At 38.0% G+C, this 25,270-nt stretch overlaps 1 protein-coding gene across 5 annotated transcripts in view; it reads left to right on the top strand.

The window, feature by feature from the left end:
• Nucleotides 1-15,775: 15,775 nt before the first annotated feature.
• The window catches only part of SOHLH2 (spermatogenesis and oogenesis specific basic helix-loop-helix 2), a 52,593-nt gene continuing 43,098 nt past the window's right edge, over nucleotides 15,776-25,270 (top strand). Inside the window, exon 1 of one of the 5 annotated variants that reach the window (XM_053214437.1) lies at nucleotides 15,776-16,240. In XM_053214437.1, the coding sequence (XP_053070412.1) occupies nucleotides 16,037-16,240 (204 nt within the window). In that variant the 5' untranslated portion in view covers nucleotides 15,776-16,036. Of the gene's footprint in view, nucleotides 16,241-16,404; nucleotides 16,559-25,270 lie in introns of those variants that run through there. The other 4 variants (XM_053214421.1, XM_027064685.2, XM_027064686.2 and 1 more) reach the window with 4 other exon arrangements.

Here is a 25,270-nt window from a genome sequence, read left to right as displayed (position 1 = left end):
AATTTATTTCTATCATACAAAGCAAGCCGTTGTGGGGATTGGATTTAAGAACATTTAAATTTATGTCAATTACTAGGATGGGTAGTTGAACATCTTATTACAGGGACACTGTCATGTTCAGTATTATTTCTGCAGGAGCTACTTTGGGATACTTCCAATGACAGAAAAGGTCTGTCTTAAACAGAGAGATGGCGTAGCATAAAGAACTGAGATGGGGGCTCTCTAAGATCTAAGTTCTAATATCAGCTTTGTCACTTCTAAGATTCTGATCTTGAGTAAGCCACTTTTCATTGTCTCATTTTCATCATTTATGGAACTGGGAATAAATTGCTGTGCAGATCAAGGATAGTTACTACATATTTATTTGTTTATTTGCCCTATTTCTAAAAAGATTGTGTTAGATTTTACTAAATATAGAGGTATAAAAACAAAGATCATAAGATAACAGAAAAAAAAGTTAATTTCTTGTAAGAATTCCCAACTAAGAAAAGCTTGAGCTTTTAAGCTTTCTAGCAATCAGCACAAAGAAGGACTGAATTATACAGCTCTCACCTTTTTGTAGAAGGAATATACAAGTAGAGAAAAAGTTTTACCTAATTCTAAGCTTTAACAATAATGTATCATGTGAAGTTTTGTTTTGGTTTGTTTTTTTGACAGAAAAAGAGAGCGCGTGCGCACACACACGTGTTAGCTGGGGAGGGACAGAGGGAGAGGGAAAGAGAAAATCCCAGGTAGCCTCCGTGCTGTACAGACTTGAGGCTTGATCTCACGACCATGAGATCATGACCTGAGCCAGAATCAAGAGGGGGACACTTAACCGACTGAGCTACCCAAGCACCCCTCATGTGCAGTTTTATAAGAAATGTAATTATTTATTGAAATAATGAGTGCAAAAATGATAGCTTGGGATTTTAACTTTGTTTAATACTGAAACATGTATTAATATCAGTGTTTGGGTTTTTTTGAAGAGTTTAGAATTCATAAAGCAAAATATCAGTGAGCAATATTTAATATATTTCAACATTTTAATATCTAAATGTGTTATAAAATATCAATATCATTTATGAAAACAAATTTTGCTATGAAAAAGGAAGATGGTGAGTAAAAACAAGGATGTGGAAAAATTGGAACCCTCATAAACTGCTGGTGGGGATGTAAAATGGCACAACCATTTTGAAACAGAGTTACTATATGATCCAGCAATTCCACTCCTAGGTATATACCCCAGAGCAATGAAAACCTATATCTATATAAAAATGTATATACAAATATTTATAGCACCATAATTCATAATAGCCAAAAAATGTCCATCAACTGATGAATGGATAAACAAAATGTAGTGTATCTAAACAGTGGGATATTATTCAGCAATAAGAAAGAAGTACTGATGTATACTACAATTTGGATGGACCTTGAAAACATTCTAAATGGAAAAAGCCAGTCACAAGAGGTCATATATTGTATAATTCCATTTATATGAAAAGTCCAGAATAGGCAATTCATGCAGACAAAAAGTAGGTTAGTAGTAGTTTCCAAAGGCTGGTGGGGCTAGGGGAAGAAGGGTGGGTGATGGGGAATGACTGCTAATGTGTACAAGATTTCTTTTGGGGGTGATGAAAATGTTGCAAAATTAATTGTGGTGATGGTTGCACAACTCTGTGAATATACTAAAAAACACTGAGCCAGTTAGATGAGTTAATTGCATGTTATATGACTTGTACCTCAATAAAGCTGTTATAAAAAACAAATGTTAAACATGCTAATATGTTAATATAAATTAGCAAATAAATTTTAATAAAGTATTATTTGATCTTTCTCAGAAGATGTGATCTTAAAAATTAAGATGGATCGTCATTTGGTGCTATTGTTGAGTCAAGAGCATAATTTTGAGCATAATTTTCCAACAAAGAAACTCTTTCAGATACTACACTAGTCAGAAGAATAATGAGGATTAAGTGCTACTTGCCAAATTTCCTTGACTTCTTTTGAATAATCTCATCTCTTGCTTCATAACCTTGTGGAGAGATTTATGAAACATTTTTTAAAGGAATCTGTATGTTTATTTATTTACTTTATGAAATTTATTGTCAAATTGGTTTCTATACAACACCCAGTGCTCATCCCAACAGGTGCCCTCCTTAATGCCCATCACCCACTTTCCCCTCCCTCTCACCCCCCATCAAACCTCAGTTTATTCTCAGTTTTTAAGAGTCTCTTATGATTTGGCTCCCTCCCTCTTTAACTTTTTTTTCTTTCCTTCCCCTACCCCATGGTCTTCTGTTAAGTTTCTCAGGATCCACGTAAGAGTGAAAACATATGGTATCTGTCTTTCTCTGTATGACTTATTTCACTTAGCATCACACTCTCCATTTCCATCCACATTGCTACAAAAGGCCATATTTCATTCTTTCTCATTGCCAAGTAGTATTCCATTGTGTATATAAACTACAATTTCTTTATCCGTTCATCAATTGATGGACATTTAGACTCTTTCCATAATTTGGCTATTGTTGAAAATGCTGCTATAAACATTGGGGTACAAGTGTCCCTATGCATCAGCCCTCCTGTATCCCTTGGGTAAATTCCTAGCAGTGCTATTGCTGGGTCATAGGGTAGATCTATTTTTAATTTTTTGAGGAACCTCCACACTGTTTTCCAGAGCGGCTGCACCAGTTTGCATTCCCACCAACAGTGCAAGAGGGTTCCCGTTTCTCCACATCCTCGCCAGCACCTATAGTCTCCTGATTTGTTCATTTTAGCCACTCTGGCGTGAGGTGATATCTGAGTGTGGTTTTGATTTGTATTTCCCTGATGAGGAGCGACGTTGAGCATCTTTTCATGTGCCTGTTGGCCATCTGGATGTCTTCTTTAGTGAAGTGTCTATTCATGTTTTCTGCCCATTTCTTCATGGGATTATTTGTTTTTTGGGTGTGGAGTTTGGTGATTCTTTATACATTTTGGATACTAGCCCTTTGTCTGATATGTCATTTGCAAATATCTTTTCCCATTCTGTCGGTTGCCTTTTAGTTTTGATTGTTTCCTTTGCAGTGCAGAAGCTTTTTATCTACATGAGGTCCCAATAGTTGATTTTTGCTTTTAATTACCTTGCCTTTGGAGATGTGTCAAGTAAGAAATGGCTGCGGCTGAGGTCAGAGAGGTTTTTTCCTGCTTTCTCCTCTAGAGTTTTGATGGTTTCCTGTCTCACATTCAGGTCCTTTATCAATTTTGAGTTTACTTTTGTGAACGGTGTAAGAAAGTGGTCTAGTTTCATTCTTCTGCATGTTGCTGTCCAGTTCTCCCAGCACCATTTGTTAAAGAGACTTTTTTCCATTGGATATTCTTTTTTGCTTTGTCAAAGATTAGTTGGCCATACTTTTGTGGGTCTAGTTCTGGGGTTTCTATTCTATTCATTGGTCTATGTGTCTGTGTTTGTGCCAATACCATGCTATCTTGATGATTACAGCTTTGTAGTAGAGGCTAAAGTCTGGGATTGTGATGCCTCCCGCTTTGGTCTTCTTCAAAATTACTTTGGCTATTCGGGGTCTTTTGTGGTTCCTTATAAATTTTAGGATTGCTTGTTCTAGCTTCGAGAAGAATACTGGTGCAATTTTGATTGGGATTGCATTGAATGTGTAGATAGCTTTGGGTAGTACTGACATTTTAACAATATTTATTTTTCCAATCCATAAGCACGGAATGTTTTTCCATTTCTTTATGTCTTCTTCAATATCCTTCATAAGCTTTCTATAGTTTTCAGCATACAGATCTTTTACATCTTTGGTTAGGTTTATTCCTAGGTATTTTATGATTCTTGATGCAACTGTGAATGGGATCAGTTTCTTTGTCTTTCTGTTGCTTCATTATTAGTGTATAAGAATGCAACTGATTTCTGTACATTAATTTTGTATCCTGCGACTTTGCTGAATTCATGCATCTGTTCTAGCAGACATTTGGTCTGGAAAAAGTGAAAATTTGACTTCATTTTTGCCAATTTTGATGCCCTTGATTTCCTTTTGTTGTCTGATTGGTGATGCTAGAACTTCCAATACTATGTTACACAACAGCAGTGAGAGTGGACATCCCTGTTGTGTTCCTGATCTCAGGGGGAAAACTCTCAGTTTTTCCCCATTGAGGATGATATTAGCTGTGGGCTTTTCATAAATGACTTTTATGATGTTTAACTATGTTCCTTCTATCCCGACTTTCTCGAGGGTTTATACTAAGAAAGAATGCTGAATTTTGTCAAATGCTTTTTCTGCATCAATTGACAGGATCATATGGTTCTTATCTTTTCTTTTATTAATGTGATGTATCACGTTCATTGATTTGTGAATGTTGAACCAGCCCTGCAGCCCAGGAATGAATCCCACTTGATCATGGTGAATAATTCTTTTTATATGCTGTTGAATTCGATTTGCTAGTATCTTATTGAGAATTTTTGCATCCATATTCATCAGGGATATTGGCCTGTAATTCTTTTTTTTTTTTTTTTTTTTTTTTTTTGCTGGGTCTCTGTCTGGTTTGGGAATCAAAGTAATGCTGGCTTCATAGAATGAGTCTGGAAGTTTTCCTTCCCTTTCTATTTTTTGGAACAGCTTGAGAAGGATAGGTATTATCTCTGCTTTAAATGTCTGGTAGAATCCCCCAGGGAAGAGTCCTGGACTCTTATTTGTTGGGAGATTTTTGATAACTGATTCAATTTCTTCGCTGGTTATGGGTCTGTTCAAGCTTTCTATTTCCTCCTGATTGAGTTTTGGAAATGTGTGGATGCTTAGGAACTTGTCAATTTCTTCCAGGTTGTCCAGTTTGTTGGCATTTAATTTTTATGAAACATCTTTTGATTTTTGACTAAGATTTTTTTTAATTTATAAAGAGCTACATAGTTTTGTTCAAAGAAGGTATTTCTAGTTTTCATCATCTTCATTACTTCTATCATGTGCAGCTAGACATTCCAAAGCAGAGTTATCTATATCAATTTTAGTACTGTGATATCTGTATTCAGTGGACAAGAAATTCTTTATTTTGGACTAAAAACTATTCTTGCAACAGAAGCTTATTAAAAACACTTGATTTTTTTTTGCTATGTATACACGTAAGGACATGTCTAGACTTACAGACCATATATTATGTGTCTTTTTTTCATAAATTGAGTACTTGAGTTATAAATATTTATTCCAAGATGTAAATAATTTAGATTAAAAAAACAGATTTAATGTTTATTTATTTTTGAGAGAGAGAGAGTGCAAGCAGGGGAGGGGCAGAGAAAGAGGGAGACACAGTATCTGAAGCAGGCTCCAGGCTCTGAGCTGTCAGCACAGAGCCTGATGCAGGACTCTAACTCACGAACTGCGAGATCATGACCTGAGCTGAAGTCAGATGCTTAACTGACTGGGCCACCCAGGCACCCCTAAATAATTTAGATTAAAAAAAAATACCAGAATAACAGAATTATGACAACAGTGATGCTAAGGGTTTTGGTATTTTAAAAGAGCAGAGTATACCAGAATACTAAAACTGCTATTAAGGGGTGCCTGGGTGGCTCAGTAGGTCGAGTGTCTGATTTTTGATTTCAGCTCAGGTCATGATCCCAGGGTCATGGGATCGAGCCCCATGTCAGGCTCCGTACTGAACATGGAGCCTGCTTGGGATTCTCTCTCTCTCTCTCTCTCTCTCTCTCTCTCTCTCTCTCTCTCCCCTCCCCACCCCACCCCAGCTTGCTCTCTCTCTCTTTTCTCTAAAATAAAAACAAAAACAAACTGCTGTTAAAGTCACTAAACATGATTAATGTATGAAAAAGTATTTTTAAAATAATAAAGCACCATTTGAATGTAAGGTCATATCATTATGATAGTAGGGTGCTATTTTAAAAACAAGTTAACAGATTAACCTGATTTATGAATTAGACAAATTTTGAATTTATAGAACATCCTTTTAACTTTATCAAAGCAATTTCATAGTATTATCCAAGTTACAGGAAAAATCTTATTATCTGGGGAATCAGCCAACAGTGAGTTTATCATTAATTGGATATGTTCAAGGCTAGGTGACCCTTTGTCAGGGATATCATAGAAGGAATTCCTGCAGTGGTTGGAAATTGAATTCAATGACTGCTAATATCCCTTCTGTGAGTCCCCTGCTCATTTATTAGATAAGGACACCAGAGACAAAAAAACACTTCCTAAAATATAATTGTATCATGTAGACTGTAAATATGGACTTTCAAAAACATTATTGCTTTACCAGTAGCCACAACTAGCAAAATCAGGGGTAATATTATTAATGGCCATTTGTTAAATGTAAACCGAAAACATACCATTTTTCATCTAAAAAATAATGAACAGTGGTTTTCAAAAAGATAATTTTTAATGCTAATACATCTGAAGTTTAAAAGTTCTAGTATACTGCTGGTGGGGGTATCAATTAATATAGTTCTTTTGGAAAACAATTTGATTATATTCTTGAAAAGCCTTAATGTTTATACATTGACTCAGTAATTGTATTTCTAATCTATTCTAATGAAAAATCATGCATATAGAAAACACAGAAGGACAGCCATATTATCAGCATTATTAATACCAAAATAGGGAGGCTTCCTTAATGTACAATTATATGCATAAGTGGATTGTGATTCATCCACATGGTTATTATGCTGCAATTAGCACTTTCTGTTTTATATTGAAATTATTTCTCCTCGTGTATTTCCTGCATTTGAAGCACTTCAGTGTCATTTATCTCCAGCACTTTAAAATGGACAATTTTATTCATCATTTGTCACCAGCTAGCTTAGTACCTAGTATATGACAGGTACTTAATACATTTTGTTTAACTTTAATGAATGTTTGCAAAACCATTTATAATATCATGGGGTGACAATGTTAGGATGTTAACACAATGGTACAAAGTCATACATGCAATATGATTTTAACTATTTAAACATATCTACAGAAGAGGCTACGAAAAGGGGACTTCAGTCTACTGATGTCGAAAGATGTGTTTCTGTTATACAAATTTACCATCCAACTCTACAGAGGAACGTGAGCTAGGCTCCAAATGGTGATCTAGCAAAAGGGGGAAGGGAGAGGCAGAGACATGTGGAGTACAAGGGAACCTATTTTAACACGTTAACTTAAGGGAAGTTTGCTTACCTTCCTGTCAAGCTTATACTTTGTAGAATAAAAATAGAAATAATTGATTTCAAAGGTACCTTATGTGTGTGTGGGACAGAAGGGGGGTATAAACCCTTTTATTGCAACAGTTCTGATATCTTCGTGTAATAAAAATAAGTTTATAGAAATCACAGAACATCACAAGGTATTGAGATAATGCATATTGACTTACCAGTGTGTAAATAGTTAAGAAAGTCTTGAAAGTAGCTCACAGCACTAGAGTAATTTGTCTATATAATGTTAAAGGAATTGGAGCAAAAACCTTCCTTTTTGAAAGATAATTTCACTGGTATGCACAAATTAATGGTCAAGTCTACAGGGGAAGATTAGGCCCCAAAATGATGATTCCAGGGTCTGGAGGAGAGGGACAGGAGGAATCTTCTGGAATAGAAGGAAACAAGTTAGGTTGATGGTATTAGTCTTTCAACACATTAAAAATTCCATTCTTTTGTGTGATTGCACCCACAGTTTCTGATAAGAAGTGTGTGGTTTTTCTTTGTTCCTTTGTACATAATGTGGTTTTTATAATAGGCTTATTTAAGAGTTTCTACCATTGGTTTTCAGGAATTGCTTATAATGAGTCTTAGTGTGGTGTTATGTTTATCATGCATGGGGTTCACTGAGCTTCTTCGATCTGTAGATTTTGAGTTTTCATCAATCTGGAAGATTTTTGGTTATTTTTCAAGTTGTTTTTCTGTCCCTTTTCTTTCCTTTCAGGACTTAATTACGACCTGTGGTAGGACACTTGATATTGTGCCATTTGTTTTTTCTTTTTTTATATCCTTTATTTCCCTTGATGTATTTATGTTTCTCTTTAAATAGTCAAATATAGTTATAATAGCTATTTTAACATATTTATTTGTTAATTCCTTTATCTTTATCTCTGTCATTTCTAGGTCTGTTTCTTGGGGCTGATTTTACTCATGGTTTTGGGTCTCATTTTCTGTGTCTTGTCATACCTACTAATTTCTCATTAGATGTTGGACTGTTTTTTTTTTATACACTCAAATGTTTTATTGAAAACTTGTTGCAGTTATATGAGCAAAAATCTATAACCATTTAATTACCTTCCATTCGTCTGACTGGTTTTTAATTTTGTGAAATCATGACCTGAGCCAAAAGACTCAGATGCTTAACCAACTGAGCCACCCATGTGCCCCATTTTGTCCAGTTTTTAATTTGTTCACAGCAAGAGGGTAAATCTTGCCCTTGATACTCCATGAAGGCCAGAAGTAAAGGACCCATCCCTTTAAACTTAGAGCATCAAAACATGGAAAATATTTTTAAATCCAGTATAAAAACTCATCTTACTTAGTCTATAACAATTTGTTTAATGTTATCACCTAAATAAATTTTTCTCACCTTAATTTTAAACTAAAATTTATACTGGATAAAATGACTGGACAGGGCTTTGTCTTGTGTTTCTTGGTGGGAAGGTAAGTATATCCTGGGAAGAAAGGAACAAAAGGATATTTGGTGATCAAATTGATGGATTATGGTGAAGACTGCTATGTGCTTACCAGACTGTTGCCTTTTTTCTAATGGGACAGAATTAGGCCACATTTTCCATGTGTGAAACACATTGTTTACCAGTGCCTGGTATATACACTACTTTTTTTTTTTAATGATATATGCGTGAAAAACACTATTTAGTAATGAGTGATGTGTGTGCTACTGTGTTTAGAGATACAGTTGTGAAACACTATGTGTAGCTAGGTGTGGCCCTGTGACTGACTTCAGGACAATATAATCTAAGCTGTATATGTCATTTCTGTGACTGGCCCATGAAAACCTCCCAGGTGATCATTCTTGGTTGTGCTCTTTGAAAATTTTGTGTGATGAGTGGATGTTGAGGGTCTAGACGTAAATGCCATGGCTCCAGAGGATGGTAGAGCCACAGATGGAAGAAACATAGGTGCCTGAATTATTGCGCATAGCAAATCCATTGATTTCACCTTGTGACCCTCATTTGATCGTGGTGTATGTGAAAAGTAAATCCTCTTGTGAGTATGTATATGTGCACATGTGTTGTCACTGAGATTTGTGTTTTACTTGCTGAAGCAGTTAACTGATGCTCACTAATATAGTACCAAACAATGTTTTTAGTAAGGCTTACAGGTATTTGGATTCTTTTTTTCTTTTCAGTAGATTAATGATATCTTTCTTCAAAACTACATAGAGATAAATTCAACGATTCTTGATAGCGATGGCCCCTGGCCTGCCTGCATCATTGAGTCAAATTCTAGAATGTCAGTTGAGATTTTTAAATTGGTTCCAACTCAGCATATTTTCCAGTTTGCTGAACATAACTAGATTTTTTTTTTTTTCTAAACAGAATCTCTTGCTTTTCCAGCAATGACTTTCTAGGATACTGTTCTTTTAAGCCTCGTGCAAATGCTGTACAGAATGATAGCCAAACACAGGCTGTACCCAAACATTGTTGGAATGCACCAACTAATGCGTGAGAGGGGTAGGATACCCTTAATCACTTTTACTTAGAAAAGGAAGAATGCACAGCATCACTGGTCCGTAGCACTCATGGAATCCCATTAGGTAGACATGGTGAAAGCCCTCTTCTCTGCAAATGGAGGATGTTCCTTGATCAGGCTCTGATTTTGTTTCCAGGAAGGAATATTCTTACCCATTTTTCTCGGTGACCTGTGGCACTACTCCATGGGAGTTTCTTTCTTTTCAGTCTTCTTGCCCATAGTTGAAGTGGGTGTTGTAGGTTAGTTAGGCTTGCCTTTGGGGATGCACAGCTTCTAGTGTGCATTTTTTGAACAAACCAGCCTGGGTGCCCTGACATAACTTCACAGTTCAAATAGTTAAAGGCTTTCGGTCAAAGTTTATGGTTTCTTGGATAATATAACTCCATCCAAGTAGTAGTCAATTCCATGTATAATAATGATAAATTTCAGAGCATAATTTGTTTCTTTGGCCTATTTCTCTCTGTACCTGACGGCAGCTACCTTGCAGCTATTTGAAATAATAGGTTAGGGTGTAAATCTAATACTCATAATCTGATCTTTGCCATAAGGCTGTCTTAGTGGCTCCTGTTGGTCAAAATGCTTCTCAGTCTTATCTCTTGCTTTTTGGGGTCTAAAGGTATTGGCCTTTCCAACCTTCTAATGCCCCAGATTTCTAGATTCTCCCTCAGATTCTTTCTATTCCTTTTCATTTCTCCTTGCAAACTGGCTAATAATATCCCAAGCTAATCTTTTCTTCTGTCCTGTCAAAGGCAGTAAGTAACATCCATCACAAATTGGTAGTAGTAGATTTTTTTGAACATCTTTTCCTTGACTTACAGGTTTGGTAACCACTTGGACCTCTGGGATGTAACAGGGATGTCCAGGCCTTCTCTTTCATGCTTGTTTCCCTGCCTCCCCTGCAGATCTGCTAAGTTAATGCCACCAGACTTGTTTTATTTTACTATTTTGTTAATGCAGCACCTAAATTCAAGTTATTCTGAATTATGACTACAAGAAACAATTCCAAACTTCAGAGGCTTAACACAAAGGTTTATTTCTTTCTCAGGGCACAATCCATTTAGGTTTTAGTAGTTAAAAAAATCAATAAGTAAGTAGTCTTTATATCTTGGGAGAGAGAAAAGAGAATGGAAATGGGAGAGGCACATAAAAAAGATTTCAAAATTATTGGCAGTATGTGTTAGGTGGGGTCATAGGTATATACACATTCATATACTTTATATTGTATATCCGTAATATATCTACACTTGGATGTGTATGAAATTTTCCATAATAAAAAAAATTACACTAGCTGACTTTTAAATCATTACTATACATCTAAGTATTTTCAAGGAAAGTGTGAACTACATTCTTTTTTCCTTCACCTTGTCCTCCACCTTCACATATAAGAAACTTCTCTCCTTTAAGACTGTCTGGATTGTTTGTGTAGAAATTCCTCATGACTTTGACTTGGTAGTCATTGTGACCAAAGAAAAAATAGTTATTTTGTAACTATGTGATAGGCTCAGGTAGTAGAGGCCTAATCAATAACCCCAGGCTGTTTCTAATGGTTCTGCTGTTTTGTTGCACTGGGAGGATGCCCTCCAAATTAACCAGTGTGGCTGGCCTCGCTCTGAAATCAGTGTGACAGAGCCCCCTCATCCAGAATTATAGTGTCACTTTGGTATAGCTCCACATTACCTTGCAAAGACTTATGGTTAATAAGGCAAATATACATCATTTTAATTTGGTAGAACTAACTCCTAGTTTTGAAAATATATTGGTATATTGGATGATGAGAAAATTGTCACATCTTAGTGCAATTGATTGCAGGACATCACTAGAAGTTGCTATTTTCTGACCTTTATCACTGCCTACTAGCAATAGTTCCTACTTCATTGGGGGAAAACATGTATTTATTGATCACCTTCTATATACTAGATACCAGGATATGAAGTCTAGTAAAACAACCTCTGCCTTAATATTCTACTGAAACAGAGTTCTACTTGTTGAACAGAGGTATAAAATGGAATTAGGAATTCTTTGAGAATTTTCCTGTCTCCCCAGATTACCCACAAAAGGAGAACGTGAGTCAGACAGTAGTGTGGGAGAGAAAGCCAGGACAAAGAATGCTCAGGGAATGTGGTTGTCAGAACTGAACTTGCTGGTTAGGAGAACTGAGCCAGAGGCAAGAAGGAGGCATGTGAGCAGGAGAGGTCCTACCCTCTTTGACACAGGGATCACAGGGCAAGTAAAGTTTTTAGGCTGAGGTCAGAATCAAAGAACAAGGCATAGATGAATTAGCAGCTGGGAAGGATCAGGGGAAATATCCAGGGGAGTTCCCAAGTCAATGACCTGTGCTCACGGATGTTTGCTGGCCAATACTGTCCTTTAGAAGTAGTTCAGGATGTCTTAAGCCTTCAAGTGATTGATCCCATTGACCCTGCAGTTCCAGAGGATGTGGTTACTCAGTCTGATTGTGGAGTTCCTACACTGCACACTGTTGGGGGAAATCCAAGGACACTGTCAGGGAATAGAAACAAATCTAGTCAACTTGATTAAAAGCTGAATCTAGAAAGCCAAATCGGTGAGGTAACATGGGCCCTAACGCCACACTGAGGAATGGGAATTTAATTAGGTAAACATAGGTGTCTTTGCACATTTTTAAATATGGAAAGGATGGGATTAAAAGTCATCTTTCATTTTTCCTGGGCCACAACCAACACAATTTATACTAGTTCCAACTTTGAGATACCAAGCTTATCATTTTGATGCACACGATATTTTTTCCTTTCCTCCAAACCTTGTCTTTTTGTTTCCACTACAAAATGAGTGGCATTATGAAATAGAGGACAGATCATCGCCAGAAAGACCTGATTCCAAGTCCACATATACCAGTCAACTTCTAAAGTAACTTTAATTCATGCTTCAAATAAGTGCCTGCTATGAGCCAGACCAACGTGATGGAAGTGGATAGTACAGACAGATCCTCTGTCTTAGGGGAGAAAGATAAGGAAAAACAAATACATATGCTTTCTAATATAGAAAAGTGCTATGAAAAATAAAGTAAGAGGTTAGATTCTGACAGGGAATGTTTGAGGAGGTGACATCATAACAAAAATTTAAATGAAATGGAGCAATCTGGGGGGAAGACAGGTAAGAACATTACAAACAGAAGGAAGAACAAAGGCAGAGTGCTTTGCACTTATCTGGTATTCTCAGAAGGCAGTGTGACTAGAGGTCTTGAAAGGTCATAAGAATGGTAAGAGATAAGGTAAGGTTGGAGGGGGAGAGTCATAAAGTCTTGCTGGACATAGAAAAGAATTTGGATTTTTTTCTGAAGGAATGATTTTGAGAAGAGTTAATATTTCAATTTATATTTTAAAAGATTATTCTGGCTATTCTATAATGGACCTGCAAGGAGGAGGGGTAAGATGGCATTAGTGGAAGCAAAAATCACCTTCCTCAGTTAACATTATGAAAATATCCTTGCTTGTAATCCTATATAGAACTCAATGGTTAGTCAAGTTAGGGTGGACTCCTGGATTTAATATTCCAAGGATAATGTAAGCATGGTGTTTAAAATGTTTTTTTAACAGATTTAAAAAGTGAGTTTGGGGGGGAAATGAATAAAGTTTTACACCATAAAATGTCCAAGGGGACTAAAACAAGATCTGGTCTCTAGCTTAGAGACCCCTCTTCCGGGTTCTTCTTGCCCTGTTTGCCACACACACAAAAACTTGCCACAGATAGGAAGCTGACAACTATAAATTACCTTTCCACCCTTCATTCGGAGCTCAGATCTTTGGAGAAATGGTCTCCTCTGAGCCCACCGGTGTGAAGTAAATCTGATCCACCAAGGTCTCCAAGTGCTGCTTGGTTTTTCCGCCAGCGTTCCAGCCTGGTTCTGTAACAAGTTCAGTGCACTGCTAAATGTAAAAATTATCAGTGAAAATTATTGCAATTAGTTAATTCTCTGACTTCCAACTTCTATGGTTACAGTTCTACTTATGAGAACATTGTTTGGGCCTTACCATCTTTGAAAGGGAAAGCAATTAAGTCATCTCCAGGGTCTTGTCGAGTTCTAAATTTCTGTGTTTCTGAGGACAAGCCAAGTAATAACAATACTGGAGAGAGCTTTCTATATTAGTTTCTGTAAAATAGCTGGATGGAAAAATTCCTAACATTTCAAGCATAGGTTCTTTACAAGAGCTCATTTGAACAGACCATGTATACTGTAGTACTTATAAACCTATTCAAGGTTGTATCATATTGTGAAAAATACACAATTGGAAGGGAAAATAATGTAAAGTGCATACTATGAATGCTAATAATCTTAAATGACCAGGATACTATTTTTTTATTTATGTATTTATTTTGAGAGAGAGAGAAGGAGTGCTGGGGAGGGGCAGAGAGAGAGGGAAAGAGAGAATTCCACCCTGTCAGCACAGAGCCCGACATGGCGCTTGAACCCATGAACTGTGAGATCATGACCTAAGCTGAAATTAAGAGTTTGTACCTTAACTAATTAAGCCACTTAGGCGCCCCAGAACATCATTTTTAAAGAAGCAACTTGATTTTGAGTGCAAGTTTTAAAATATATTCCTCTGTGTAAAATTACTCTTGTCCTATTTTATAATTCATCATATTCAGTTTTCCATCAAGAGTATAAGTAGCATATTGTTATTTTGGGGAACCACAGAGAGCATCCATCTGCCCATTTTTCTGCCCAGTAATAGGAGTATGATTCAAGAATGTTAAAGGTGACAAAAAATTACATGGTTTGCATTCTATGTTATAACTTACAAGGTTTAGAGTAGTTTCTCAACCTCAGCACTCAGAACATTTTGGGCCAGATAATTCTGTTATAGGAGGCGGTCCTTGTGCATTGCAAAATGTTTAGCAGCAAGCATCCCTGACTCCTGGCCATTAGCAGCCCGTTGTGATGACCAAAAAAATGTCTCCAGACATTGGCAAATGTCCCTTGGGGGTCAAAATCACCCTCAGTTGTTTTCAAGTAGATGCCTGCTCACTTATAAAGTAAGCTTGTCTTTGTCTTTCTTTTAGATTTGAAACTATTAAAATATCTCAAATTAATTCTTAGGGAACTTGTGATGATCTTATATTACGGATCCTGGAGAAATTTATTATTTTTTATTGCTTCCTCCAACACATAATTGGAGGGTTGATTTCTTCCTCTCACAAAAACTTAGGGGCATTGTCCCCTCAAATTTAAAAACAATGAGTCTGTGTCAGTTCCAACAATGTCTTTGTTAGTATTAGAATCAGATTTGCTTATCTAGACCCCTGGAGCAGTGCCCTGATTACCATAGAGAGGGGAAATGCTCAAAGCTGTCTCAGTTCACACCCACCCAGGGCTTGGGCTTGGCTTCACCTTTGTCCAATATTGGTTAGCAAAGTGTCTCAGAGATGTTTATCTAGACACTCAGTTCCTGATTAACTGGAAAAGCAATAAAGAGCCAAAATCATAACTATTAAAATGTGAACATTTACTTCCCAAAACGTTGCAGAATGATTTCATCAGAAATTTATCTGCGCCTTTTCTTCCCATCAAAATCAGAGCATCACAGCAATATTTTTGACACGCTCTCATGGTCAAAATTAGGGCTTCAGAACACTGCAGGACCTGCTCAGGAAATCAAAGCTTGCCCAAGAAAGCAGGCACTGATAATTCAAGTACGGCACGTTTGTATTATATGTTAAGTGAGATCAAGAATCTAGGGAAATCCGAAGTGACAATTACCAGATACCATCTTCTCCCTCACTCTCCTGCCCGTCCCGGCGCCCCGCCCCCAACCCCAATTTCTAGCAATGGAAAAATCAGGAACAATAGTAAAGACCATAAGAGAAAGGATCCCCTACAGCTCCTGGCACTCAACAGATCTAAATTAAACGTCCAGCCAAGGCTGAATGAAGTGAGTTACACAGCAGCTACCAGAAGACTTTCTAATTGTCCAAGTTTCTCAGTTGAGAAAATGGGGACAATGCTGAGTCACCGGACAAAATGAAATACTTCTAAAATATTTAATTTCTTTGGAACGAAAACGCCATAACAGCACTCGCCTTCTCTAGCTTCTACATGTTTGTCTAGGGAAAAAAACCAAAAAACCGTTTGCTGATCCAAAAGATATTTAGAGCAGCCTGAGGCGAGGCAGTGCTTCCGCCTTCTCCTGGCAGTTCTACGAAGGCCTCGGGCCGTGACCTCCCTGAGCGTGGGACGGGGACTGGGGCCGGGACTGTGGGTGGGCAGCGTGCCACCAAGGGCCCCCAGGGCACCCTGGACAGCCCTTCCCGGCAGCCCCCGGGAGCCCCTCCCCCAGCCCAGGTCGCGCGGGGCCCCTTGGAGCAGGCTGCAGCACCCCCAGGTGCCCGGCCCCGGGCGTCATGGCCACTTTAAGGCGGGCCTGGGGCGTGCGCGCCCACAGCTGCGGGCCGCGAGACCCATCAGCGCGGCCCGAGCCGGCGTCCGGGACGCGGCGGCTCGGCCGAGCTCCTCCTGCGGCGAGGCTGCCCCAGGACCCGGCACGTGGGCAACAGGCCATGGCGGCCTCAATTACCCGCCCGGAGCGCGGCCGAATCTCTGGCCAGGTAAGAGGCAGAGGAGGAGGAAGGGGCGGCAGCTGCGTTGATCACCGCGCGCGGGCCCTGGCCGGGTGGCCCCCTAGGCCCGCACAGGCATCTCTCATTCAGGGGACGCCGGAGGAGCGCGGCGCCGGGAGGGCCACTTCCAGGGGCGCGAGCCGGCGTCCGAGGGCGGGGGTGGGGGGGTCCCGCCCGGACGGAGTCGCCCAGGGCGGGAGGCCGAACTGAGCTGTTTTCCACAGGCCTGCCTCTGTGGCCCTCGGCACCGGCCAAACTCCGCTTTTCTAGCCGACCACTCGGAGGGTTAGCCAGGAGCGAAACCTAGTAGGTGTCTGCACAGAATGTGAATGACGACAACTTTGGTTTTACTTTGAATACGGGGAAGTTTATTTAACATGGGGAAATTTATTTTGAGCATTCTTGTCTCCGCACAGCTTGGCAGGCTTTTTTCAGTTTGCTTACGGGCACGGGGTCCAAAAAGTCCTCGCACGTCCTTCCTCAGGCTTCCACCCAAACAGGCAGTTGTGCCTGGAAACCAAAGCCGTCGGCGGGAAAAGGCATCTGTGCTATTCACACGTCCTCCCACCTCCAGGGGACTCAAAAAGCCCGCTGGCCTCTTTTGAAGGCACCTGATTTATCTTCCCCTTAGCAGAAAGAAGCACAGGATCATTTCCGTGACTGTTGTAGATAGAAAATGAAAGGTGATGATAAGCTTTATAGAAGGAAGGCATAAAACCTCACCCACCCCAGAGAGCAAGGCAAGCTGGTGTTGGCTTTCTTATTTGACGTATCTTGGTAGAGAAATAGGAGAGGCAAGCCTCTTGGGCTGCCTGAAGTTTTTTAGCCCTTAGAATGTTCTGCATACTTAAATCTCCTCTGCTTTAAGCACAAGCTTTCTGAAATTACCACTTTGAAGTGGACCGGTTTAATAGGTTTTCTTAATTATTTCAGAATGGAGGCACCTCTTTAAACTCAAAGAAAAAATAGTATTTTAAGGTGTGGGATTAGGCAAAGCTACACAAAATGGAACTCTGAGTGAAATATCTGATTATCTAATAGTGCATGAACAATCTCGGCTTCCTACCCTTAAGAAAGTCTGAAGCCCCAACTGAATCTTTTGTTTGCATTTGAAGAGCAGCTTGATCAGTTTCTCCAGCTAGAGCTGTTTAAATCCCTTGACTCTTGGGGAAACTCGAGGCCAACAATTGCCCTGTGAGAGCGTTGGCCCATGCAGCTGCTGCTGATTGTCAGCACTGCTCCTGGCGATAAGAGTGACATAAATAACAACTCACTAAAATGTAGGAGTGCTTTGCTTTAAGCACTTCAGCACCTGCTGTTACTAATTAAGGGTTTAGCCTGCCACACATTGCAAATGGAAATCCAGTGTTTTCAACATTGTAGAGACTAGAGTGCCCTGAGTGGTACTGTGATTTAGAAATCAAACTGAGTGGATAAAGACCAGTGGTGATGATGATGTCGAAATCTAAAAACTGCCCACACTTCAGAGATCTACACCAAGGTGTTAGTAGTATTTATCCCCAAGTGGTGAAATTACAAATGCTTTTTATTTCCTCGTTAGGCTTTAAAAATTTTTTTTCCTATCTTTCCCAATGAATATGTATTCCTTTTTTTTTTTTTTAAATAAAAGGTGTAGTAATCAATTCAAATAGAAAAAAAAAATCCCACCACACGAAGTCAAGCATCCGTTGAAGTTGTGATACTCAGGTGAAAATCTTGGATGTATTAGAAAAGGCAGTTTCCCAAAGCAGAATATACTAGAAAGTTTTGTTCATTTCCCTTTTATTATTCCTATCAGTGGATTTTTCTCATCACCTGTGTTCATATTATACTGCCAACAAGATATTTTTAACTTAATGAATATTCAGATTTAAGTTGATTAGAAGCTATTCAGTTAATTCGAGTTACCTTGGGATAGTGGACTAGGGCAGTGTTCTAATTTGTCTGATTATTAACATTCCACGTGTGCTATGGCGTTGATTTTGTAGGGCAGAGGAGGAAGTCTTTGGCAGGAGAGCAAGTCCCTTCTTTCTACAGCTGCTTTTTTTTTTTTAAGTTTATTTATTTTGAGAGAGAGAGAGAGAGAGAGAGAGAGAGAGAGTGGGGGAGGGTAGGAGGGGCAGAGTGAGAAGGAGAGAGAATCCCAGACACTGGGATCCTGTCAGTGCAGAGCCTGATGGGAGGCTCTAACTCACGTACCATGAGATCATGGCCTGAGCCAAAGTCGGATGCTGAACCTACTGAGCCACCCAGGCACCCCTCCAGAGCTGCTGTTACTCTGTGAAATGCCTTGCACCATGGCACAGAACTATAGACTTCTGTGCAAAACAGCCTGTTACTGGTACTGCACCTTCTCATCCCTTTCTGGATTTTTCCTACTTCCTCTCAGATTTCTCTCCAGTACCTGTGTCCTGCCCTTCAGAGCTTACTCTTGACTTCTCCATAATACTAGCTGAGAGATTCTGGGGGAGTTGGACACTGAGCCTCAGCAGGGAATATTGCAGTCAGAAGCATCAGAGCTAGTAGGAAAGGGTTTAAGTTAGCAGCTGGTTTTTGTTATTCAAGGCTTACCTTTTATTTACTGTGGGCCCTGTTTCCCCTTCTCTATGGCTAAAGTAATGCAAAGACCCATTTGATTTAGGGCTGTCTTCAGACACATTTTCTTTTCCCCTTCTACTTCCTTACCCATCATATTGATTTGATGTTGTTTCTGCTCAGGTTTGATATTATTGAGAAAACATGGCAATACCACCTACAGGGCATCGTACCAACATTTCTTCCTATAGCAGTCAGGATTTAAGTATTTTCAACTCCCAGATGAGGATCACTAGTGTCTTACTCAAAACCACTAGTAAGTGGCTGACCTAGGCAACAGACCCTGGTCTATGTGCATGGAAAGCCTTTGCCCTCTTCCCACACTGCATCCAGCTGTTTAAAGAGAATCAGTAGTAGCTTTGGTGGAACTGAGACGCATTCTTCCTGTGCTCCAAAGAATGAAAGCTATTCTTAGTAGCAGAAAAAAAGGATTACTAGAATGTCAGCCCCATGAAGGCAGGACCTTCTCTGTCCACTTTGCCTTCCCAGTACAGCATCTGCCTTGTAGTAAGGGCTCAAAAAACATCTGTGGAGAGAATAAATAGGTATCAGTCAAACTTAAGCAGATGCAAAGTGTTGGGTGTTTTAAAGGAAAGAGAAAATAAATCTTGGTAGAAAGCTTTACAAGTTATTCATAGCCCAGGATACCTTGTTTTATATGTGTTATTTTAGTGTAATTATTATTAGCTCCCCCTTTCATTCTCAAAAGTATCTCAGTTTGGAAGGTTAATTAAATGATTAGTTTTGGACGTTCATAGGTTTAGTTAACCAGGTGAATTAAAAAACAAAACTATAATCCTTTTATGACCACTTGTTAATGAGCATTTCAATTCTTGGCATTTTGTTCACAAGGGAATATATTGATGGAAGTAATCCTGTGCTACCATGGAGCTTCACAAACAATCCGCACACAAAAGCATCACAGTGGTTTTTTTGAGTCCCACGTTGCTCCTAAAGCGCTATTGGAAATGCGAGATGTTTATAAAATGAAAAGGAAACGCACTAAAGGGTCGTGATATTTTCTACTGTAGAAATTCCAAATTTCAAAGCTCATTTGAAAGTGTTTTGCTGTCTTCTTAGATCATAGGGCATTTGAGGGCAGTGGAAAGAAATAAGGCTGGTGACATGGGTTGATATTAAGCTATTGAAAGGCTGTGCTAAGGAGTTTGAATTCTTACCCTGTTTGAAACAGGGTGGGGCAGGTAAATCAGATTGACTCCTGATGAGGAATGGAGTGCACATGTCAACTTCCTGGTCTGACTCTGACCTAGAGCAGGAGATACTTAAAAATGTGCTGATACCTTCAGCAAGAAAAAATCATGGGGAAAAAAAAAAAGGTGTGTGTGTGGCAGGGGGAGCAGGGAGCAGGTATTCCAAATTAGAGGTCCAAGAGTAACCTAATCAAATGTAATGCATAGTCCTTCTTGGGATCTTGGTTTGAACAAAGCAGCTTGTCTCTGACCATTAAGAAAAAAAATCCACAGGAAAACTTGAAACTTAGAAAGCAGATGGAATGAAATTGCCACTAAAAGAAAAGTAGAAAAACCACAGCTTAAAAGACCTAAAGAAGAAGGGCAAAGGCAAAAACAATACTAATGGTAGCTCTGGCTGAATGTTAGAAGAAACAGATGAAGTTGACCAGAGGGTGCTCACCTGGTGATAAATTAGCTGTATGCAGAGCACCTGGGCCACGTGGGCCTTGGCATTTCTTTACCCCTTGACTCTCCCAGTTCACACCTACTTCATCCTAAAGAGAATGGACGACATATGGCCCCCGGGTTCCTGGTGTTGGTCATTTCCAGATCTTTATAACTGACAAGGAGGCAGCTCTGCCCAGGAGGGAAATAAACTATTGTTGCTTGGCCTTCAGAGTAATGCCTGCCATTATTATTATTTTGACAATTAGCTGGTCCCAGCCTCTCTGCTCTCCAGCCTTGCTTCCACTGACCTGCCCACTTACACCGAACCCCAGTCAGTTGTCCCGTCAAAGGAGGCAGCTGCTGAGATTACTTATACACATTGACTTAGTCCTTGATTCATATTTATGTTCAAATAACCAAGGATCTCCAGACATTAACAGAACTAGACACAAATGCAGCCACTGGACACAACTATTCCAGAGACAAGTTAGTAAGAGGATATAACAAACTTAAAATTCTAATTTGTATTCTCCGTGAGGATATCACATCCTAAAAATAGCAGGATATGAAGAATTACCAAAAATGAAAAATCTTAGAAGGGAGCAATTCACATTAAACGAACTGAAATTATAACAATCTTTGGAAGGAATTAAGACTGAGCTGGTGATATGAAAAATAAAGTTAAGGGACTGTCTCTGAGAGAAGCTGAGCCATGAAGGATCAATTGTGGATGTCCTGCATCTAGGAGCGATGAAGACAGGAGGAAATAGAGAAACAGAAGGAAACTTCCAAAGCCAAAGATCCACTGAGTGCCAGGTAGGATGAATAAGATTGATACCCAGACACATCCTCACAAACTATCAGAACCCACAGCATAATGAGAAAAGCACTGAAAGGAAAGCAAAGCAGCTTATTTTTATTAACAACTGGATGCCAGAAGAAAATGGACCAACAGCTTCAAGGTTCAGAAGCAGGGGATTTTGACCTTGGAAGTATTTACCAGGTAGGGGTGTCTGGGTGGCTCAGTCGGTTAAGCGTCCGACTTCGGCTCAGGTCACGATCTCACGGTCCGTGAGTTCGAGCCCCGTGTCAGGCTCTGTGCTGACAGCCTGGAGCCTGTTTCAGATTCTGTGTCTCCCTCTCTCTGACCCTCCCCTGTTCATGCTGTCTCTCCCTGTCTCAAAAATAAATAAACGTAAAAAAAAAAAAAAAGTATTTATCAGGTAAAACTGGCACTGAATTGTGGGCCCAAATGCCACTATTAAGTAATAGAAATAAGGGCCTTAACTCCCAAAGTATTGTAGGAACAGCAGGAGGGGAAAAAGGAAAATTCCATCAGCCTAACAGAAGGCATAAGGAAAAAGAAACAAAATTAGTATGGGTAGGAAATGTGAAATAACAAATGAAGGGAATAAGACCACTTCAGGTTAAGTTATAAATGTTTCACAATTAATGTTATTACTTGATATTAATGTACATTAGTTAATGCCATTAATGAAATTAATTAAATTCCTATATTAAAACTAAAGTCACATATCGTGAAAAGAAACCTAAAAATTCAGATATATTCTATTTACAAAATTCACACATAATCAAAATGATATATAGAAAAGCTCAAAATAAAGAGATACGAAAAACTACTGTATACCAGAAAAAAATTTCAAGTAAAAAACACTAAAAAGGACAAAGAATATTTCATATATATAGTTTTCTGTCCATATAATGGACATAATTATCAATATATGATATTCTTGATATAGTATTTAAAATATGCTATATAACATGTTATTTAATATATATTAAATATTATGTTTTATGTGAATATAATTATCATGAATCTTTATATATCTAACCCCAAATTAGAGTCTATAGTTGGAGAAATTGATAAATTCACAAGCCATAATTAGAAAGGAGAGATGTTGATACATGCCATAAACTGAAACTTCAAGTAGACCTAAAGTAAGAAAGAAAACAATTAATAAGTTCTGTGCCCAGCAGAAAATACACATTATTTTCAAGTATCCATGGAACATTAACAAAAAATGACTATGTATTACGCCACAAAGAAAATAAATTCTAAGAAGTAGTCATGCAGGATACATTCACTGTTGACAATGCACTGAAAGAAGAAATTTTGTCAATAGACAAAAAATTAAGAACCAAAACCAAAAATATCATAATCTTGAAAATTAAAAACATTTTTATATAGATGTTTAATGCAACTCCTAGGTTAAAATGGAAGTATAAAGTGAAATTACATACTGGCAATGAATGAACACAAACGTAATATACATGAAAATCTGTGGGGTACAGTAGAATGCCACTTGGAGGACTGTGCCATCCAAAAGCACTTTATGCAGTGATGACAATGTTCTATGTCTGATATGGCAGCCATTTGTCATACATGGATATGGAGCACTTGAAATGAGGCTAGTGTAACTGAAGTGAGTTTCAAACTTTAATTTTAGTTAACATAAGTGTAAATAAATTGCCACATGTGGCTATCATTTGGACCACGCAGTTCTATAGTCTCTAATAAAGCATTACCATAAAAAAGAAGATAGAAAAGATTTAATTATATATTAATTTCCAGTTAGCAAGAATAACTCAACACAAATAGTAAGCATTATACACATTTAAAAATTAATATATTTGAAAAGATAGATAAAATAGAATTAAAAAATATATGAACAAAATTCACTTAAGGGAGAAAATTTAAATTTACTGGTAGTCATTAAGGAACTGTAAAAGATACTCTAAAACTCATCTCTCTAAATGGCCTCAGGCCCAGATTCTGCAGACATGTTTACCTAAATTTGAAGAAGCAGATAATTCGGTTTTATAAAATATTCAAGACCATAAAATAATATTGAAGCTTTCTGTTTTACTCTTCAAAGCTGGCATAATCCTGATGATACCCAACCCAGATAAGACAATATAATGAAACAAAATTGTATCCTATTTTGCTCATGAATATAGATGGAAAAATTTAAAATAATACGAATGAATTTAGTCTATTACACATTATGTATAGGTTTATCCCAGCAAGGCGATGATGGCTTGTCATTAGGAAATCTGTTAATGTGACTCACTACCTAACAGAATAAAGGAGAAAAAATATGATCATGTTGATATTAAAATATTTGATAAATTTCAGCACCCATTTCTGATTTAAAATTCTTATCCTCCAAGTAGAAAGAAACTTCTTTAACTTGGTAGAGGGTAGTGACCAGAAATCTTCTGCATCATATTTAGTGGTAAAAACATTTCAAATATTCCCACTAAACTCAGGAACAAAGTAAGAATACCCAGTGTTACTCCTTGTATTCACCATTGTTTTGGATTTCTAGCCAGTGCTTTAAGATCAGTGAATAAAAAGCATAAATTCTGGGTGTAGAGACAAAAATGTCATTTTTGAAGACTGAGTGATTATTTGTATTCCTAGAAAATTTAGAAGAATCAACTAAAGTATATTGAAACTAAAGAGAGAGTACCATAAGGTTCTTGAAGCAGATTTCTCATACAGAAGTCAGTAGCGCTGTCTGTGTTGGCTATAATCAATCAGAAAATACAGTGAGAAAAGCTATCCCCTTTACAATGACTCCTCAACTTTCAAATATCTAGCAATAAACATGAGGACATGTGCAGAATCTGTATGAAGGTTACATTTAAAAAAGACCTGAGTTCTCTAAGTCCTACTTCCTAAATAGGGAGATTTAATACTGGAATGATATTCCCTAATTAATCTGTAAAATAAATGCAGCCACAATCAACATTTTAACAGGCTTCTTTTTGGAACTTGACAACCTGATGCTAAAATTCTATTGGAGGAGAAATTGTGGGAAATATCTAAGAACCAAATTGAAGGATAGCAAGGAGGGAACGATAAGCTGTATCAAATATAAAAGATATAAAAAGCTAGTAATTAGTGTTGTATTAATTAGGAATAGGCAAATAGATCAGTGGGTCAGAATGAAGCCCAGAAAATTGTACATGCATATATATAAAGGTGGCATTTGAAAATACTGGGAGAAGGTTACTCTATTCAGTAAGGCTACTTGGGTAATTAGCCCTGCATTTGAAAGAGATGAAATTAGATACATCACCAAATAAATTCCATATGAGATAAAAAGCAAAATGCAAAAAAAAAAAAAAAAACCACCATAGAAGTATTAGAACACACTATGAAAACATATTTTAATACTGTAAATAGAGATGGCTTTGAAAGCAAGATGAAATTCACCAAGCCCATAAAGGAAACAGTAGGTGGCTGTTACTAAATATTAAACATTTATTTGTGACAGACCTTGTAATCAAAGTTAAAAGCCATGACAAATAGAAAAAAGTAGTTAACGTATCCAGAATATATAAACTATGGAGCAATAAGAAGAAGATAAACAACAAATAGGAACCTAGAAAAAGATAATAAATAGACAAGCATAATAAATAGAATATGCAATAAATAGAAGTGGAAATTGCCACAATAATGAAAAGATACCCAACTTCACAGTTAATCAGAAAAATGCAAACAAAAAGGAAGATTGGGGTTTTTTTTTCCTCATAATATTGGCAAAAATGAAGAAAATTAATAAATAGTCTTATTAAGGATTGGGGAAATGGTACTCCTGTACACTCTTGGGGATTTTTCTGTCTTTTGGGAAGAACAATTTGGCAGTATCTAAGTTGAGAAACAAAAGCAAAAAATTACCTTTTAATCTTATAGTTTTGGCACTAGGACTTAGACTTACTTGTACAAAGATGTATTTATTCCTCCATTTATTTT

Source organism: Acinonyx jubatus, chromosome A1, assembly GCF_027475565.1.
Source record: "Acinonyx jubatus isolate Ajub_Pintada_27869175 chromosome A1, VMU_Ajub_asm_v1.0, whole genome shotgun sequence".
NCBI classification, from domain to species: Eukaryota; Metazoa; Chordata; class Mammalia; order Carnivora; family Felidae; genus Acinonyx; species Acinonyx jubatus.
The sequence above is the reverse complement of the archived record's forward strand: the minus strand, read 5'-3'. Positions and strand labels throughout refer to the sequence as shown.